Source organism: Staurois parvus, unplaced genomic scaffold (genome assembly GCF_062004578.1).
Source record: "Staurois parvus isolate SC_StPar_1 unplaced genomic scaffold, SC_StPar_1.0 ptg000005l, whole genome shotgun sequence".
Taxonomy (NCBI): Eukaryota; Metazoa; Chordata; class Amphibia; order Anura; family Ranidae; genus Staurois; species Staurois parvus.
The window spans coordinates 4,617,791-4,637,500 of record NW_028317801.1 but is presented as its reverse complement, the minus strand read 5'-3'; the positions used below and the strand labels follow the sequence as shown (position 1 = coordinate 4,637,500).

The following is a 19,710-nucleotide window of genomic DNA, read 5'->3' as shown; positions in this document are numbered from 1 at the left end:
GCACTGATCTGGATGTACTACTTCTATTGTTAGATTAGAAGACAGTGATGAGTTGATTGAAGTATCTGAAGCAAAATAAACCAGTGAAGCAAACAATTTCTCCAGGGCGAAGGGAAGACAGAAGAGCTCCATCACCACAGGACACCCACAAAAAAAGATAAGGTTTCATGGAGAAGGGCAGGGTCACAGACCAAGGGGTGTACTGAAAAGCTTTGCCAGTGTCTAGTCACCTGAAGGTAATATCCTACAATACATGGTCTATGAACATCCCAGCCTGTGGCTTGTATAGTTTGACCAGGATACCTTATTTTTCCATTTGCACAGCTGAGCTCAAATTAAAACTAAGGAATGAATCCTGAGCAGGAAGTCGTCCACTGGAGTTGGACAATCTACAGTGTAAATGTACCTGTCGGCTTGAGATTCTGTATTTTGCCAACTTTAATTTCAAAGATGTAGCATGATAATAATTAAGAGGTCATACAAAAATAGTTAAAATGGTTGTAATAGATTTTTACCTTATTGTATTCTCTAAATTAAGGTAAAAAGTCTTAATAGTAGCACACCCCTCTAGCCCCCCTAAATACTTACCTGAGCCTGATCTCTATCCATCGCTGTGCACATCTGCAGCAGCTCTTTTCCCTCTGCTCTGTATCACAGCGATGGCTGAAAGCACTGGGAGCCATTGGTGAGGAGCACCAGTGCGGGACACAAGGAGGAGGATTCAGGACTGCTCTGTGCAGAACCCTTCCACAGAACAGGTAAATATAACATGCTTGTTTTTCTTATTTTCAAAAAAAGAAAGATTCACACTTTAAAATCACAAATACAAAGGTGGAAGATCTATAAAAAGTGGTGGGTAATACATAATACTCTATGGAATATATAATGAAAGCAGCTTATTGGTTGTTGTCCAATAAGCCCAGAAGTGTTTGCAGATTTTCTGAGGATCGCTGCTGAAACTCTAAGGGTAGATATAGATGTGTCCAAATCTAACTCTTCTCTAAAAAGCAATGTGTCTGGCTCAGCCACATCTCTATGCCATTTTTTCCGACTGCCTTGTTTATGTCACCATTGATCTAAAAAATGTCTATCAGTAATTAAATGCTTTACCGGCATCTTATCTCTATGGGTACCTTTATCGTGGAAGAGTGGTAAAATCTTTCCAGCGCATTCAGTAAGACAAACAATAATACACAAGTAAAAACCCACTGCAATCAGCAATCATCTTTCACTGATTTGACATTCGTAAATTGAAATTCTATTTTATGGGAAATCACATTTTTATACATAACCAATTCATTGAGCATTCTTATACCTAGAAGAGCTCAATATGACAAGGATGCAGCTTGATGTTGGCTATATCCTTGTTCTGATTTGTGTCAGCATTCTTGATGAATACAGACTGTAACACACAATAGAGAGCTTTAAATATATAAAAAGTGGGACAACATAATATGGTAAGTACATCAATACAGTTTACAGAAAAGGGTCCCAAGTATCCCATTAGCAATACACAAGAAATAGCTCTCAGCTTATATAATGCCCTGTAAAGAGGAGGCAGTTTGGGTGTACATAATTCCCCCCCAACCTATTCCAAATACTAGTCTAGTCATACTTGTATCGTAATGACTAAAAAAGGCAACTCTAAACCAATGTTTTTCACGAATATACAGATAGCAACTACGGGGATGACAAATCTATAAAAGACATACAATCATATGCAACAGTAAGCAACTAAATGCCATAATAATAATCCAAACTGCGTATACATTGAAAATAAACTTCCCTTCAAAAAAATGTAATATTTGTGCAAATCATCATATTTCAATTAATCATTACTTTTCAAAAAATCAAGATTAAATTCTAAATGTGAAATTTATTTAAATGTGTTTAGATATTCTAGAAAAAGGTTCTAATTCTAGAAGATACAAGCTAGGTCCCAAGGGTGACCTACCTCAATTGGTCCTACTGACATCAGCAAGTTTTTCAACTGGCTATCAGTGGTTGACGAAGAAAGCCCTTCAACTGACACAATGCAAGTCTGAGGATTGCACTCCACCACACGAAGGTTTTGTTTATTTGGCATTAAGCGTCCGCGGCCCATCTGTCCACCAACTCCTCTGCCTCTCCCGCGCATAATAACCTGCCAAAAGGAAAATGTACAAAGTTAGTTTGTCCTTTTACAGTATTCTTAAAGAGGCACTTCATCCAAATCTTGGCGAGTCTAAAAATGGCACTGAAAAAAAGGCTATTACATTCAATAATACAGTACATACTTATCCTTTCATGCAGTTCTTGATTTCTTGCATTCTTCTGAATGATCCTTCCTGCCTCTTCTCTTCTGTGCTGCCATTTTCTGTAAGGGTATATCGTGATCGAGTGACGATTCCTATTTGCAAAGCTGGTCCTTATAGATGGCCTATCATCAATCCAGCACTCTAGCCGGGAAATTGTTTATATATTGCCAATATTATGTAAATAAATAGTTACTAATGTGTAAACAATATTGTGCCCTGGCTAGTGGGTTCAGTACACATGTGTGGAATTGGCAGCGCACTAGACAAGGAATGATATTGCTTACATATTGCTATGGTAGCTACAATGTTAAATAAACAATGTCTCCATATCCCAGGAGTCTACCATCAGTGCTCTATGTCATTCTTGCTTGGGCAAGAGATATAGAAGGGAAACAAGAAAAATCTAAATTTTGATGTACCTTCAAATCCTATATCTTGGAACACAGTACAGGACACAAACTGATTCTTAGACCATGGGTTATATGCCACTAGCGTCAGGTGAGTGGACACGGTCCAAAGCTTTTCTGGGAACCATCCCCTAGTGTACTCATAAAACCCACCCACTTCATGAAGGTTCAGTCTTTTAGCAAAGCAATAAGGAGATCACAGAGGAAAGAGGGGATGGACCTCTGTCCTGTATGCCAAGATATGGAACAGGTGTATTTAAAATTCCCATCATCTTAATCATTGAGGAATTGATTCTTATACTTTTGGGATATTCCAAAGCAAAAAGTTGCGGGGTGGGCAACAAAACAAAAAAAAAAAAAAAAAAGCAACAGGCACACAGGAACATACCTAATAGACAAATAGACAGCTTACAGAAGCATGGATCAGCAGAGGCTCAAATGACCATCCATCAAAAAACGGTTTTGAAAACGTGAACAGAAAAACAGGTGGTGGCCTTATGATCTGTGAGACGTACATATGTCAGATGTTGTAAAAAGCCCCAGAAACCCCAACATCTTTGGGAGAATGGGATCAGGTAAGGAAGGGCAAAGGTCATAAAAAAGAATAGAAAATAAACGCCCAGCCGAGAAGGAAAAAAAAACAATAAAACAAAAAAAAACAAAACACTGAGGGACTACCCTGTGAGGAACATAAGAGATCAGTTCACAAGGAAATATGTGACAAGCAGCCATAGATGACAGTCCTGAAAAGGTGGATGGTAATTGTTTAAGCATTGACATGCTTTTAAGGCAGGACATGGCAGACAAGGCAGAGTGAGTCTTCCATGGAAGATGGCAATAAAAGCCCCAGGAGTCTCATGAGCCTTACATCACTAGCCACAGAAGAACTTCCAGTAGTAAGGTGGAAGAAAAGTTCGCCAAGTTAAAAAGGTTAACATAATAATATCTATGAACTGAATAAAGTGAAACAATAATAGCCAGGGTAAAAACATGTAGATTACCCCAAAACCTGTGCCTTCAAAACCACTTGTGTGCTTAACACTGCAGTGTCTCTTGTAGGATGTATATGTAGTTTGTTTGTACTACAGGTTTAGGTAATGGTCCAACAAAAAGTGAATAGCTAGAAAATGGTATGTAAAAAGGTACTAAAGGGCAACCCCATCCACGATGCTGGTCCCATCCAGGACACAGGCTTCGTAAGTCAAGGGGTGCTTGTCCTGCACGCCATTGGAACGGACCATGGACCTGTATAACGCCCTGCAGCTAACTCACTTGTACCATGCACCAAGGTACATGCCACATGAAAGTTTTAGAGCCCAAAGCAAATATTACAGGCCAGCCGCCGCTGCTGCAGGGTCTGGATATGGTGTGCATCAAGGACAACGGATTCGGAAAATGCAAGTAAGTCACAAGCAATTTAGCAATCAGATATCGAAAGAAGTGTCAGTTGAAGAAAGAAAGGAAAACCAGTGAAAAATAGAAAAAAAATCTTCACCAACAGAAGAGGTCCATCACTTGCATTCATTCATTTATATACATTTTGATAAAGTTATTAACTAGGTTATAGTTTTGCACTTCCCTCCGTGTTTTTTTTTTTTTTTGACGTTTTCTCTGTACCCTCAGAAAACTTTAGGGATGGCTGCAGACGTACTAGAACTTTAAAGAGTACAATTATTCTCATTGCAGTTCATTTAGCGGGACACCCGATTATGCTATTGGGACTATTTTCTACCATTACGTAAGGACACTAGCAAAAAACTGGAGCGCAATTTGTAAACTCGGGGTAAATCGTGACATTAGCTCAAAAGTATATAGAGGGAAACAACTACTTTATAACTAATTATATTGCGTGCTGTATTCAGCAGAGAACTTTCTGTAATAATAAGGGTGTGCTGCTCAAAAATCAGAATGCTCATCAGCAACACTGCAACCTTAACCACCTCCCGTCCAGCCGTTGTATATAAACGACCGGATGGTGGCAGTGCAGAGTCGGGTGGGCGTTTATAAATGGCTTTCCCGGCCCCCTGCTTGTGCGTGTCCCTGGGAGCTCCTCTGGACACAGTGAAACACCGATCGTCGGACGGGACCTCCGTGACAGGTCCCGATCATGTGATCACTGATTAGCCAATCAGTGATCACATGCAGAGTAGTAAGCAAGATGTCACTTCTGACATCATTGCTTACTACGTGTGAAATCTGTGAATGATCACAGAGGTCACATGGTACAAGGCTATTCACAACAGCCTTGTACCATGTGACAAGCTATGACTAATCACAGCTCACTCAGTAGTTCTCAATGGCTGCAAGAATGCAGCTAGAGAGAAGGAGAAATTATTGCTTTTACAGCCTTTATGGGTGTAAAAGCAATCAGTGTAAAAAAAAAAAAAAAAAATCATCGCCCCCCACAAGTAGTATAGTGTCACCATGGTGACACTGTACTGCTAGGGTGACAGTATGTAAAAAATAAATCAAGTTGAGCAAAGTCACAAAATCGTTTTCAGTGTCTGATGACGAATTTCCCCACAAATCATTATCACTCAATTCTGCAAGTAGTTCTAATTTACTATCGCTGTTCTCTAGCTGGTCTAAAACTGCTTTTGACCTAAAGGGGCGCTTTTTGGACACCATGGACGTTTCTCAGTTTCGAGGCAGAAAGGACAGTAAAAATGCAGGCAGGGCACAAGACAAAGCAGTAGGGACAAAATGTATGTGAAATGGTTTGATACAGTAATGTTTTACTATGTGATTTTAGTGAATGTCACTTTTTCACATTTCCCGTATGTCCTGACATCGCAGGGAACGGAACCCAGAAGACAGATGCCGGCATCGGCCGGAGGACATTGTCGGGGACACTGCAGGAGGGAAATTGCGGGAGCGAAGGACAAGGTAAGTGAAGAAGAGATCCCGGAGCAGCGCTGCAAGGTATTCCCGAGTGTAGCTCGGGGTTACCGCTGGTGGTGCTGAAACTTTACCCCAAGCTACACTTGGGAATACCTCCAGGGAGGTTAAGCAATGTGTTTCTGCCTTTGATGCTTGTCTGGCTGATTTTATGTTATTTGGGAAGTGGGCTGTTTTACTTAGATGTTAGGGGGAATATACTAAACTTTTAGTTAGCGCACTTTTATCATTTTATCATATGTAGTAAGTAAATATGGCGGACTGACATACTACAAACTACATACAACCTCATTTTTTGATAAAGTATTACTAAATTACATTAAGATCACAAAATCATTCCACTAAGCAATGTGGTGTTCTCAATTAACCAATTTCTACAATTTCAAGCACACAAATAAGGCAGTGACTTTTTTTTTATTTTTAAACATGAAATGGTGAATACTGAAGGAAGATTCAAAATATAATACACTGCAATATACCTTATTTGCAGGGTGATATCCTTGGACACTGGTTACAATCTGAGGACCTGTAGATTCTGAAAGCGGTGTACGAGGCTTTACTTGAAATTGCTGCTGTTGAACACTTGATTTTCCTAAGGTTACTTTCCGCACTGGCCCTGTTCTTTGTTGAGGGCATTGCTGCTGCATCTGTAGCCTCTGCTGCTGTGGCTGCATCTGTGGCCTCTGTTGCTGTGGCTGCATCTGTGGCCTCTGCTGCTGTGGCTGCATCTGTGGCCTCTGCTGCTGTGGCTGCATCTGTGGCCTCTGCTGCTGCATCTGTAGCCGCTGCTGCATCTGTGGCCTCTGCTGCTGCTGCTGCATCTGTGGCCTCTGCTGCTGCATCCTCTGCTGCTGCATCAGTGGCCTTTGCTGTTGCATTTGTGGCCTCTGCTGCATCTGTGGCCTCTGCTGCTGCTGCATCTGTGGCCTCTGCTGCTGCTGCATCTGTGGCCTCTGCTGCTGCTGCATCTGTGGCCTCTGCTGCTGCTGCATCTGTGGCCTCTGCTGCTGCTGCATCTGTGGCCTCTGCTGCTGCTGCATCTGTGGCCTCTGCTGGGAGACAATTCTCTGCTGAGGAACCTGTGGCTGGTCATCACCTTCTGCAGGCTCCAGTGCATTGTTCTCAGCCTGTTGAAAACATTAGACAAATCATTACCATTCTAACACTAGACATAACTCAACAGTTCCTGTGTAAAGCAACATATGTAATGCTAAAAGTTCAAGTTTTTATTGATTTGAAAAAGTACTTTACTAGGCATAGTTGCATCAAATAGCTTAAGCAAGCACTAGCAGTTTTTTATCCATTTATTTTTATATGAACCTTTCCTTGAAAGACACATCTACTGTTTATTTGGTCCCCGTAAAGAATAAACATTAGGATCTGCTGGTCCATTCCTCAGTAGAAAGAAAAAAAATCTTCCAAGATGCAACAGGATTTTACCTTTACTGTGCTCCTGGTGCTATTAATTAGCATGAGGTCACCCTCTGAGCGGGCAAAAACACATGCTTTCCTATTACCAGAAAGCATTTTAAACCAATCTGCTGCTGAAGACTGGAGTTTCAACTTATGACAAATCTTTGAAAACCAATGAATTCGCATGACAAAATGACATAACGTTGTACAAACCATTGTGTTTTTCTCAGTGAAGTGTACACGGCACTTGCCTCTTCTGTAAGCAAACTGCTAGTGTTACTATCAGCAGAATTATACAATATGAACAGTAATTTGCTCTACAATGGGTTTAATGTTAGAAATGATGATGTATGGGCCTCAACAAAAAGCATGAGATGGAATTGGTATACATGCTGCATTAAAGTGGCACTAAGCTCTGGTTTAAAAGAAAAATTACAATTCTAGAACGTAGCCATCCTCTCTTGCTCATTCATGAGATGGACTAGGGGCTATGGGATGTGTACTGTGCATAGAGCAGTGCATGACAGCAACTAACATGCGCTGCTCCTTCTAAACAAATAAAATTGAGAGGGAAAAACAAGAGGTTCAGGAATTCGTAGGATGTTACAAGAAGACAGAAAAACACAGTAGGGAAAGATTTCATGAAAAATAGATAACAGGGCTGATAAATAGTGGATGTATATGGATTTTTGGAAAATAAGGATTTTGTTTAGTGTCCCTTTAAAACTGCTATTTTATTATTAAAACAAAACAAAAAAAAAGTATTCTTTTTTCCCCCAAATGACTGACCCCAATACAACATAAAAGCACAAAGAAAAGCTAATAGGTAAAGAAGGGATAAAGTCATGATATCAAACCAAAAACATGGGCACAGAGATCAGATGTTTGGAGGTAAAGTGAATTTTTACACAGTTTTTACAGCTGCTACCTAGAGATTGCCGGAATGCTGTGAAAGGAGAAAGCAAGGCACAAATAGCTTACAGCCGTCTCTATACACAAATACTCTTCTATACAACAGCAAGAAGATGAGTCACTCTAAAGCTCAACAATAGGTATGATCTTTATTACATACTTACATTGGTCCAGCTTGTCACAATGTAAGTACGCATATCTCATATCCAATGGGCCACTGGGGAAGCTGACAATCACTGTAGTAGTCTTCAAAACAACTGATAAGTTTTAGAGTTTGGTTAACCACTTGAGAGCCTAGGGCCTTTTTATCCCTAAACCCCCTTTAAAGGGTTGAAACGAGAGATTTTTTTTTTTTTCCTCAATGCATTCTATACTTACCTGAGCTCGATCTTTCTTGATCCAGTGTTGTGCACTAGAGCAGAGGCTCTCTCCTACCTCATTGGCTCAAAGACAAAAGTGGGAGCAATGGGCTTCTGCTGCTGTCAATAACAACCAATGAGGAGGGAGCTGGGTGGTGTCAAAGGACACAAAGAGCCAGCTTGGAAGTGATCATGCACAAGTGCCCCCATAGCAGGTGGCTTTCTGTGGGGGCATTTGGCAGGGGGGAGGAGCCAGTAGCGCTGAGGATTCGAGAAGAGAAGGATTGGGGCTGCTCTGTGCAAAACCACTGAATTATACATAGTCTTTTTTCGGGACAACTGGGGCTTGAATTTGGTAGTAAATTTGAATAAATATATATTTTTATTTCCCTCTTTTCCTGGCAATAATTCGTAAAAAAAATTAGACAAATGCATTTCCCTGTAATTTACCACCAAAATAAAGTAGACCAATTAAAATATCACATTAGTGCACCGTTCATACAACATAGCAGAATGGTAAAATGTATGCGGTTTGCTTTAGGAGAGCTTTAACCACCTGAATACGGTATATATACAGTTTCATACTGAGGTGGTTTTACTGGGATCATGTTTGAGGCTACGACCATGGTCCAGGTAGCGTTTCTCTCAGGCAGGGAATCCCTATAATGTAAAAGTAATCATGGAAGGGGCCATTGCACAAATATTGTGCGACATAAAAAAACTGTAACAACCATTGTATTCTCCAGGGACTTAAAATGTTTGGAGGGAGGGGGTCCAAGTAATTTTCTAGAGAAAAAAAATGCTGTTTTTTCCATGCATGTGAGACATGTCAGAATTAGCCTGGGTAAATTGTAAAGTGGTTAACCCCCTTTAGACACTAGACTGCGAAGCATGGAAAGCAGAAAAAAACATTTTCATAAATTATTAATGCAACCGCAGCCGGGACAAGGTGAACTGACATCCAGGGCAAAGATGATAAATTGCGAACCCTCCCCCCTTGGGTGGAGAAGGGTATGGGGCCAATAGTGACACGCACCAACATGTTTGCGACATGCAATGAAATAGTACCAGTAAAAAGTTCGACGTGTGCAGAAATATGAAGCAAATGAAGACATGTGCCCTGCGTTGGTGTGACACCTGTTAGAAACACCAGTACAAAGCTCCTCCCCCCAACCCCAAGTACAATGCTCTTCCTTCACCTCTGAACCCCTCCCTTTCCTCACTACAAAGCTCACTCCCTATCAGTGGCATAATGAACACATTTGGTTCCCTTGGCCTGTAATTTTTTTTTTTGCACCCACCCCAAAAAACCAGCATCAGTTCCAGCTTTTTGTCAATAGCAGCAATAATAACCCCCAGCATAGGTGGTCAGTGGTGCTATTTAAACCCCTGTTAAAGTAGAATTTCAGCTTAAACCTAACTAGCCTTAAAAATGCCCCCCCACCTGAACGTCTATGCGGACTAACCTGTGTATTTTTAAGGCTAGATAGGTTTAAGCTTAAATTCTACTTTAAAAGAGAAGTAGTAAGACTAGTGTGGGGTGCAGGAGCGGGGTGCAGGAGCGGGGTGCAGGAGCGCACTCGACACATGGCTACAGCTGTGCAAGCACAAGCAAGTGTACACAGTGTGTTCTGGCTGGGCAGCAGCAGTGATCTTTGTACTGGGGCTGGCTCTGCATCTTCAACCACAATTAACTTGACTGTGTCTGTGTGACTGTATGTAAATTGATCTAGTCTGAACTGAACCTCCGCTCCCACTCAGGGAAATTATTGCACTTGGGACTCCTGCTCCTTTCACCTAACCCTTGTCCCGGCCCTGAGTGTAACATTAAGGTAAAATTTATTTTTTTCTGTATTAGGTTTATGAGGGTGCATTGTAACACAGCATAAAATTAATAAGAGGGGGCAATCCCACAAATGTGAAAAAATTTATAAAATGTGGAAAAGATATATAAAAAAGGCAGCTGCCCATTTATGTGTAGAAACACTTTCAATATGTGCAGAAACTAAAGATAAGAGCTGGCCCTTTACAAAAACTAAACTTATATAAAAGGTAACATAGATGGATAATAAAATGTTGCCAACGGTGTAATAAATCAAAAACAAATACAGTACTCAAATTCAATAATAAAGTCCAACAGAACTAATGCATAAAGTCCCCAATCATGAAGTTCTTGTAGAATAAAAGATGAAGTGACAAAATCTTTTTTAAACATAAAAGTGCTCCCCCCACATGCTCAGATGAATTCCTCATTCACCAGATATTGGCCAACTAAGCAGCCAACAAGCATCAGATGTCTATGGTTACTCTATTTTTTAAGCTCATCTTGGGTGAATGAGTATTTGTGACAGGGACATCATGAAGTGGGTGGCTTGAGGATTCCCATGTACAGGATTTGACATCTGATGCTTGTTGGCTGCTTTGTTGGCCAGTAATATCTGGTGAGTGAGGAATTCATCTGAGCACATGAAGAAGGAATTTTAAAATTACAGCGGGGACTCAAGTGGTTAAGAGTGTGCACATAAGTATAAATTATACCTATCTCATGTGTATAGACAAACGTTTTGATAGGGCCCAACAAACTGGACTGAAACAGACCTAGCCTCAGATATTACATGAATGTCAAGTAAATGTGAACACATTTATTTCCTCTTGGGCAGATCATGGTACAGTGTTTGACAAAGCCTATATCTTCCTTCTCCCCCCTTGAAGGATGATGCCATCTTTGGTCAAGCATCATCCAGGCCTTTCACAAGATTTGACTGAAACAGAGAAAAATAGGATCAGACCACAGCATGGAAACCACTCTCTCAGGCCACTGAGCTGCAGACCACAATGGTATATGGATGCATGAGAAAAAAACAACGATGAAAGCTAGTTTGGGGGGAGGGTGGGTCACATTATATACAAGCTTTTACACCATAGCAAGACTCTCAGATTATTTTGAAATAATTCAATACAACAAATCTATCATGGGATTTTGAGATCATGTGGCTTTGCAAAAACCCCATTTATTGGAAGAACTGAGAAAACTGGCAAATATATGCTGCCACTGAAGTCCCTGACATATAAGTAAAGTTCAAAACAAAGATGCTGGCTTTTGGTTAAGCAGGCCTTGAAACTCCATTGGTATTAGGAGGATCATGTTGGATATAGAGTATATGGTGCTCCATGGATTTTTCTTTTTTGTTAAATAGGAGATAAATATCACATTTCAAAAAAAAAAAAAAGCTAGAAGACATCCAGTATGCTCACACCACAGAAAAATATGGGAAAGACAGGTCAATTTTAAATAAGCAGATCAAATGTATGATTGTACAAGATGAATTGCTTTCTGAGGCAGGAAACATTAGCATAGCACTGAAAACAGAATTTGTTATTACTTCATACAAACATGCACAAGAGATGCAGCCTGTCTGTGTTTGAGAAAAATAAAGATGTTTTCAATAGCTCATAGCAGAGCATGTTTAGGATGGATGGTGCTTTTCAATGAAGATGAAGAGAGCTGCCAAGCCTTCAGTCAGTGTGTTAAGTGTTCACATACAAAGTGTTGCTGCTGTCAGGTTCCTCCAATTTGACAGATCAAATCTTATTTTCCTCCTCAAACCCCAAGAACAGATACTGCCAACGTACATTTGGTGCTGAGCAAATTGATTAATCCCTCTCAACAGAAATCACATCTCTTGATTACAACTAGAAGACGTTAAGCGGCATTATTCTGAAGTGACAACACTTGACAAATTCCCAAACCGCCTCACTCTCAGCCTATTGTCACCAGCATTAACCCAGATGAAAAATTAATTTCCCTTATCTTCTTCTAAGCCCCAAAATCCAAATCCTTCAAACAGACTCCTCTTTTCTGTAAAGGTATTATGAAAACCTCAGAAAGATTAATTGCATGTCTTCAGGTGACATTAAATTAATTTTGGTGCTGGTGACAGACATTTGATAGTGCATATTGAGAGGACAGATAACATTGTCAAGATACACAGCAGGACACTGAAGCGGTGTCCCAGGGCAGCATCTTATGAATTGTGCTGTGATAAGGCCAGTACCTCACTGTCACTGGCGCTGTTACTGATCTTGGATCTTGCAAATCTGACGACACAGCTTTCTATGAGGTCTGACAATTCCGTGGCCTTGCAATAAACACGTTGCCTAGTCAGGACGATGCTGTTGGAGAAGTTAAACCTTGCCAACAAGCGGTCTCTGAACAATATATTATAGAAACTGCATCACTTTCAGCTTGACAGTTTTTAGAGAAACACCAAATACTCTAGCCAGAGAAACCGTCTTTAATCAGCAAGCTGTACTAAACAGAAGATACGAAGTACAAGGGAAAATCGTCTTCAAGGACCACTACACACAATTATATTTTTTAAACATATAGTATATGCACTATGAAAAAGTTTGCCAATGGCATTTTTTGTTTTGTTTTTTTTAAATCCCTATACCTGGATAATTAATAATATATTGGTGAGACTTTGCTATGAAGCCTATTCTTTGTATTCGCTGCTGTTGCGAAACAAACCGGTCCTTATTTAAGCTGGCAACATACAGCCTTTGGCATTTTAATAATGCTGCTTGTTTCTAATTTAAAGTGAACCTTTCCATCTGCCAATCATGAAAACATAATGGAGTCATAATTGGCTCTTATCAGCCACTTTTAAATGCACTTCGCCTATTCACATAATATACAGATAAAATGGATACGTTTTATAGACTGCAATAAAATTAGTGACTCCAGTACAAAAAGAAAAGCCGCATACAGCGGCATATGTTACTCTAAAAATAAGGAGCTGTTGATATCCCCAAATGTGATGTATAGGCAGCTAAATAAGAAGTTAAGTGCAGTCACCCTTGGGAATGAGGTGTCCCTCCTCTACTATAACACAACCTAAAAAGAGTACAGCAGACAGCCATACCGGTTTTGTTTTTTTCTGTTTTTTTTTCTATCATGGCTAGCAACTTTAGATTTCTAACCTAATCAGGGCTGACATTCTGAAAAATAGACTGGTGTTGGTGAATGGACTACTGCCCAGTTTAGCCAGGACCAAAAAATCATCTGTTGACAAATGTTGATCAGGGTGATCCCTTAGTTCTATGCAAACATAAAGGAGGAAAGGTCTGACTGTGTTATTCAAGGAGAAGAATACTATTAGCAAAACCGATTTTACATTTTATGTGGTATGCTAAGCAGACTACAAGCACCTACTAATTTGTATAGATTATATTCTACAGCAATTCTTAGAGTGTGGTACTGGACACAAGAACAGATTCATAGACCATGTGTTAAATACTGATAACTTCAGGTGACTGGACAATGGCAAAAGCTTTGCTGGGCCCAGTCGCCAATGGCCACATAGTAATCCACCAATTCCACAAGGTTCCAGTTTTGGTAGGAAGCACTAAAGAGCTACAGAGAAGAGAGGGGAAGGACCTGCTCCATTCTGTACGCCAGGATTAAAAATTTACTGGAAAGTCAAAATGTCTCTTAAAGTGATACTAAAGCCTCATTTAAAAAAAATAAAATAACAAACATGTCATAATTGCTCTGTGTATTAGTTTTGTACATTTGCCCTGATCCTCTTATTTTTGGGTCCCCTGCCAGCGCTCCTGGCTAATCCCCCTTAACCAATGCCCCCCCAGAGAAAGCTGCTTACCCTGGGGGCACCGCTGCATGCTCGCTCCTGAGCCGCTGCTCTATGTGTCCATATAACACAGAGCCACAGCTCGGTCATGCCGTCTCCCCACCACGCTTTCTCCTCATTGGTCCACTGGCTGTCTCGGTCAACGAGGAGGGAGAGTCCCCATACAGCTGAGACTATTGTGAACATCGCTGAATCGGAGGGGGCTCTGGTAAGGATTTGGAGGGGAGGTGCTGCACATAGGTTTTTTACCTTCATGCATAGAATGCATAAAGGTAAATACCTTGACCCTTTAGAACCACTTTACCTTTATTGTACAGTACAGAACACAGGAATTGATTTATAAACTATAAGACATCCTCAAGCAATAGGACCTCGTAGAAGCCTGACTACTAAACTCATTCACATCAATGAATCTTGTGCAATGCAGTATGTATATCCTTTAAGGAGTTGGTAAATCCTTACATTTTTACTGAAATAGGAAAGGAGAAAAGCACCAATTGCAACAAAGTGAGAATGTGGTTAAGGATATCTTGTTTGTTCCTAAGCAGTAAGTAAAAACTGACAAGAATTAGAAGAAGAGGACAGCAGCTAAAAAGGTAGAGAGAGAAGGATTTCAGACATCTCTTTTCTAAGTTTGGGTAAATGTCAGTAGACTAAACATTTTAGCAGCTCTGGTGGGCTCACAAGTGGAAGGTTTGCCATGACTGGAAGGACCTGCAGTAGATCACGAATGCACTTTAGTACAGCAAAACCACAGTAGGTAATATGTATTTCAGAGAAATTGTGAAGTTGGATAATGGGGTCTGAACCCTTGCCCCTCAGTAGCTGCCTCTACATGTTCAAAAGAATTGCCAAATAGAAGTTTGCCCTCAAAGGACATATGCAAAAGACATCTTTCCAGCTTGGATCCGTTGCCCTGGCTTTAAAGTGGTTCTAAAGGCTTAAGGTTTTTTACCTGAATGCATTTTCTGCAAATATTCGCTGGAAAAAAAAACAAAACTTCTTTGCAACAAGATTCTGTAAATTCTGTATCCACAAGACACAAGGCTTTTGGGGGGAATAACCTCTCCAAGTTTGGCCAATCATATAAGGCCAAATTTACTTGAGCCAGAGGAAGAGATGGGCTTTCTACAGAAGTAGAGCTTTTTTTAAACATATTGGGGCTGTATAGTGCAAGGCGTATCTATCCAGAGACTAGTACACACTGCCCAGCTCAATTAATCCACCAAAGCCAACATATGAAAGAGTAAGAGTCCGTTACCAAAGCATCTTGAAATTAAAAGAATCGCTTATTCTCCAGGAAGACAAAATCAATTCCTTGTAAAATAAGGAAGCTTTTCAGCCTTGTTATGGTTATGATTAAGGCCTCTACAAGAGGCTGAATTAACATACAGCAAGTAGCACGTTAATCCGAGCAGAGGTATCTGGATCTCATCCTCTGTATATAAGATTTTAGGGTAGTAGCACCATTATCAGTTGTTTGCATAGCCAACATATGGCAAGAGGGAAAGGAAGTAATTTTCTTGAGGTGCGTCCACCAGAAAGTCCACATACCCCTGGGTTCTGAAACAGTTAGTGTGTCAGGCAATTTTGATTTTTGGATAGAATTATAGTCAAGGCAGAAGAGTGCATGCGGCTGATAGCCACCTCCAATTTAAGAAGTGGCGCTAGATTCTGGAATAGGCCAGATATAGTGGCTATAAATTTTGCCCTAGTCAAACAGGTTGCATGTTACACGGCGGTAAGGGAGTTTAAGTGATAGGGCTGGTGCGATAATAGATCTTGCTCCGGAACAAGAGAACCACAATCAGCTTTCCTGAGGGCCTGCCATTGACTCACAGCTGTCTGTCCCATGTGTTTCCACTCCCAAGTGCCTGTAATCCTTCAGTGGCAAGTAAGAGTATTCACAGAATGGATATGAGTTAAGGGGGACCAGCACATCCGGCATGGGGTAATTAAGTCAACCTAGCCTCGAACTGAGTTCCAATGGCTCTGTTAAAAAAGAATCAGGCAAAAGGTGGTAAGAGAAATAATCAGCTTGCAGTGTTGACTGAAAAAGGCAGGCAAGAGGTGAGCAGTTAAGAGTGCTATGAGCACTACATTACTACCCGAAGAGGAACTTCCAGTAGGGATGTTGAAAACGTCTGCTAATTGTGAATAGGTATCCATTCTAATAACATTACCCATTAAGACAAAAGCTGAAACAAACTTGAGGAAAAACACTTAAAAGTTCAAGTTCACCTACACCTACCCCCTAGGAACCGCTTGTGTGCAGTGCGCTGTGGTAGGTCTTGTAGGAGAAGGGTGTAATGTATACTACAAGACATTAAGCAACATGTAAGCCAAAACTGGTTTTGTACAAGCGTACTGGTTAACCCTGTCTTACCTTGTCCATGTCACTAGTCCCGTTCAGGGCCAAGGCTTCATCCATCCTGCTGGGCATACTTCAGAAAGGGTCTGGGTGCCATATGGAATGAAAGACGGCCCTGGACCTCTACAAAACCCTGCGGATAACTACACTTATTGCACCATGTGCCAAGGTGAATGCTAAACGCATTACCCAGTGCCCCAAGCAAACATCACATCACTTATAGAGGCTAGCAAAAAACTGGGGCCTCGCAGAGCGTGCAGGCTTTATATGGTGACACTAGGGGGCAGAGAGGTGAAACTTTTGCCAGTGTCCCAAAGACAGTGGCATATAATCCATGTCTATGAATTGTTTCCTTTGCGTGTTCTGTACGATAAAGTTTTTTGGCTCAGTTCTCTAAATTATAAAGATTATCAACAAAGAGATGACAATGACAGTCACATAGCTAAAAATAAGGCCTTGTTCACACATGGCACTTTAATCCATGCCCTGTGCAGGGCTGTGTTCTACCGGCATGGGGATGCACAGGTGTTGTGTGCAACCCCATGCCAGCAGTCTCATTTTTGTCTAATGGGATACAACGGTTGCACGGACACAGCCGCTGCTCCCAATGTGACAGTTGTGTGGGTGTGTTTAAGGCTGTGCACCTGCACAGATGTCATATTGGGAGCAGCAACTGTGTCCATGAAGATGCTGCCTCCCAACTGACAGCTATGGGATTGCCAGCACGGGTGTGCATGCAACACTGACTGGGAAACATGTCTTGGAACATGGATTAAAATGTCATGATTGAATGAGGCCTAAAGAACACTACAATAACAAAATATCCATTACAGCAGTGAATTGAATCAACAGTCTTTCAGTCAAATGACAGTGTCTAGGTATGGTCTCACATTTTTATTGAGGGGAACACATTGTGAGAATGATGTCACAAGGTAAGAGACAGCTGGGTATCTGGCTAGTTAAACTAAAAACCCACCACAGTCTGATTGAAAGATTGAGAGGCAGTAGGAAGGCTATGGATTATTTATTTTTTTTCACTAAAACGGTGAACTTATCCCTTAAACTAGCTAGGGATGCACCAAAATCGGCAGCTGAATTGTATCAACCGAAAATAGTGCTATTGGCATTTTGCCGATAGGAAAAAAGGTGCCGATAATGGCTGACGAAAACGCACGATTTTGCCGCAATTTTACCACGTTTAGAGTGTGTTTTTCCATAAGTCATGTGACTCAAAAACCCACGTGTGTATTTTTGATGGGTTTTCAATGCATTTCAGGCCTGGTTCACACCAATGCAGTTTGCGTTGTCCTTTTTGTAGTAAATTTTGCATGCACGCTTGACTTATTTTTTTAATGCTTTTGAAAAAAAATTTTGGACAATTTGTTGGGCCGATTAAAAAATGCAAAAAAAAAACATATGCGTTTCAATGCATTTCAGACAGGTTCACACCAATGCAGTTTGCATTTTGTCTGTTTTGCACGCGTGTTTTTGACGCACCGTTTGAATTTTTTTTTTGGCCAACTTATGACTGGGCAGATTAAAGGTGCAAAAACACATAAAAAATATAGCAAACTCATCAAAAATGCATTACATGCATTTTCTGCAGCGTCTCCAATAAAGTCTATTGGACCATAAATGAGACATTTTATGTTTAAAAAGAAGTCCATGACCCTTTCCAAACACGCAGCAGCTCAAAAAAAAAAAAAAAAATCATACCTGTGAATGTGTCACATAGGAAACCATGCTAAATGGACTGTAGTGCTGCAAAAAGCCCTAAAAAACGCATTCGTGTGAACCAGGCCTCAAAGGGGAGGGGTGTTTTTTTTTTTTTAACTCGACAAACATGCACCAAAAATGCGGCAAGCAGGATTTTTTTTTTTTATAACACCGAAAAGGAAACGCAATGGAGCAGTATTAAAACAAAAACATTGAATTTAAAGGGATGCATTTTTCTTAAGCTTTAACGGTGCCTTTTTTTTTTTTAAATGCAAAAGCGCTTCAAAAACTGCTCAGTGTGAAACTAGCCTATTCACCTAAAGTTGCTGAAAATAAATTCATGATATTAATTAAAAATACAAATATCTGTGTATATATATATCTATATATCTATATATATATATCTATATACCTATCTATATCTATCTATACATAGTAAACTGTCCATTTTGGTTTCGGTTTTCATCCAAATGCATCTTGAATTTTCAGTTTCGGTCCAAAAATTTTCATTTCGGTGCACAACAAAAGCTAGTATATTACTTAGAATGCATTCATTCAAAAACAACAAAACAATTGATGTGTCGCTTATCTTTCAAGCATTAGGGCTTGTTCACACCAGCAAGCAGTGCTGAATGTAGGAGCGCTGGTGTGCTCTCACAGTGCCAATGCGCCGATCCTGGCGCAGCACATAGTTTACCTTTCTTCCAGCAGAACATTAAAATGTCACTTGTGACATATAAATATAGTTCTATTCATTGCAGCGAAGTTGCAATGTGGTGGTTCTTGATGCTGCACTGAAAACTGCAAACTGACAGCATAGGAAAAAAGGCATCTTGCTTTGTCTGCCAGCGTAGACCCAACATATCTGGTATGAATAAGCCTTTAGTCTTACAAATCAAACTTTGGGGAAATTTATGTTTTTTTAAAAGCTGAGAAAATTAAACAAAATATCTGAAACTTCTCACATTTGACAAAAATAAACTGGACTGAACTTCTGACATATTTTAAGAAGTAAACCAACACCTAGAACTTAAGGAGATACTGTCAGAAATAAGTCCCACAAACCCTTTATTGCCATCAATCTGACCAAATCTTATACAACCCAGCGAACACTGTAAACAGATGGACAGTGTGGAACTGCAATTTTCAATAAAGAAATTAATATTAAACAGAAAAATGCTTCCCAAAAATGAGGAGACAACATAATGTAGAAAGTGGCCTTTACATTCAGAGAATATGCCTATTCAAGCAAAGGTAATGTATTAATCAAAAGAACAGATTTATGCCCAGTGGCCTTAAGGAAGAAACTCTGTAGGGGTTTCCTTTTGTCAGCAGCACAATTTTCTGCAATAATAAACAGCCACAAAGATTCAACTTTTTGGACAGAAGCAGGAAAGTGAATTAATACATTCTTGATATAGAATGGATAATTTATACATAAATTCCATGTTGGCTATTACCTTCTCTAGCTCTCCTATGGGGCAAAGTATCTTTGAAAACATATGGGTGATCAATCTAAAATGTTTGGAGATCAGTGACATCCTCATGTGGGGAGCACAATTAAAACACAATCTGTCTGCCAGTAAGGCTTTCCTCTACACTCCTCAGATTTGAGTCTCACTCTCTCTTGCAATCGCTTGGCTGCTGATCTTCACAAGGTCCCCTGTCTAACATACATCCACCAAA

General features: G+C 40.3%; 1 protein-coding gene across 2 annotated transcripts in view; it reads right to left on the bottom strand.

Annotated features, from left to right (window-relative positions):
• RBM33 (RNA binding motif protein 33) overlaps positions 1 to 19,710 on the bottom strand; it is a 199,708-nt gene that overhangs the window by 53,394 nt on the left and 126,604 nt on the right. For both annotated transcript variants that reach the window (XM_089693178.1, XM_089693251.1), the window contains exons 16-17: positions 6,082 to 6,729; positions 1,955 to 2,143 (exon numbers count right to left, since the gene is read on the bottom strand). In XM_089693178.1, coding sequence (XP_089549304.1) covers positions 1,955 to 2,143; positions 6,082 to 6,729 — 837 coding nt within the window. The remainder of the gene's footprint in view (positions 1 to 1,954; positions 2,144 to 6,081; positions 6,730 to 19,710) is intronic.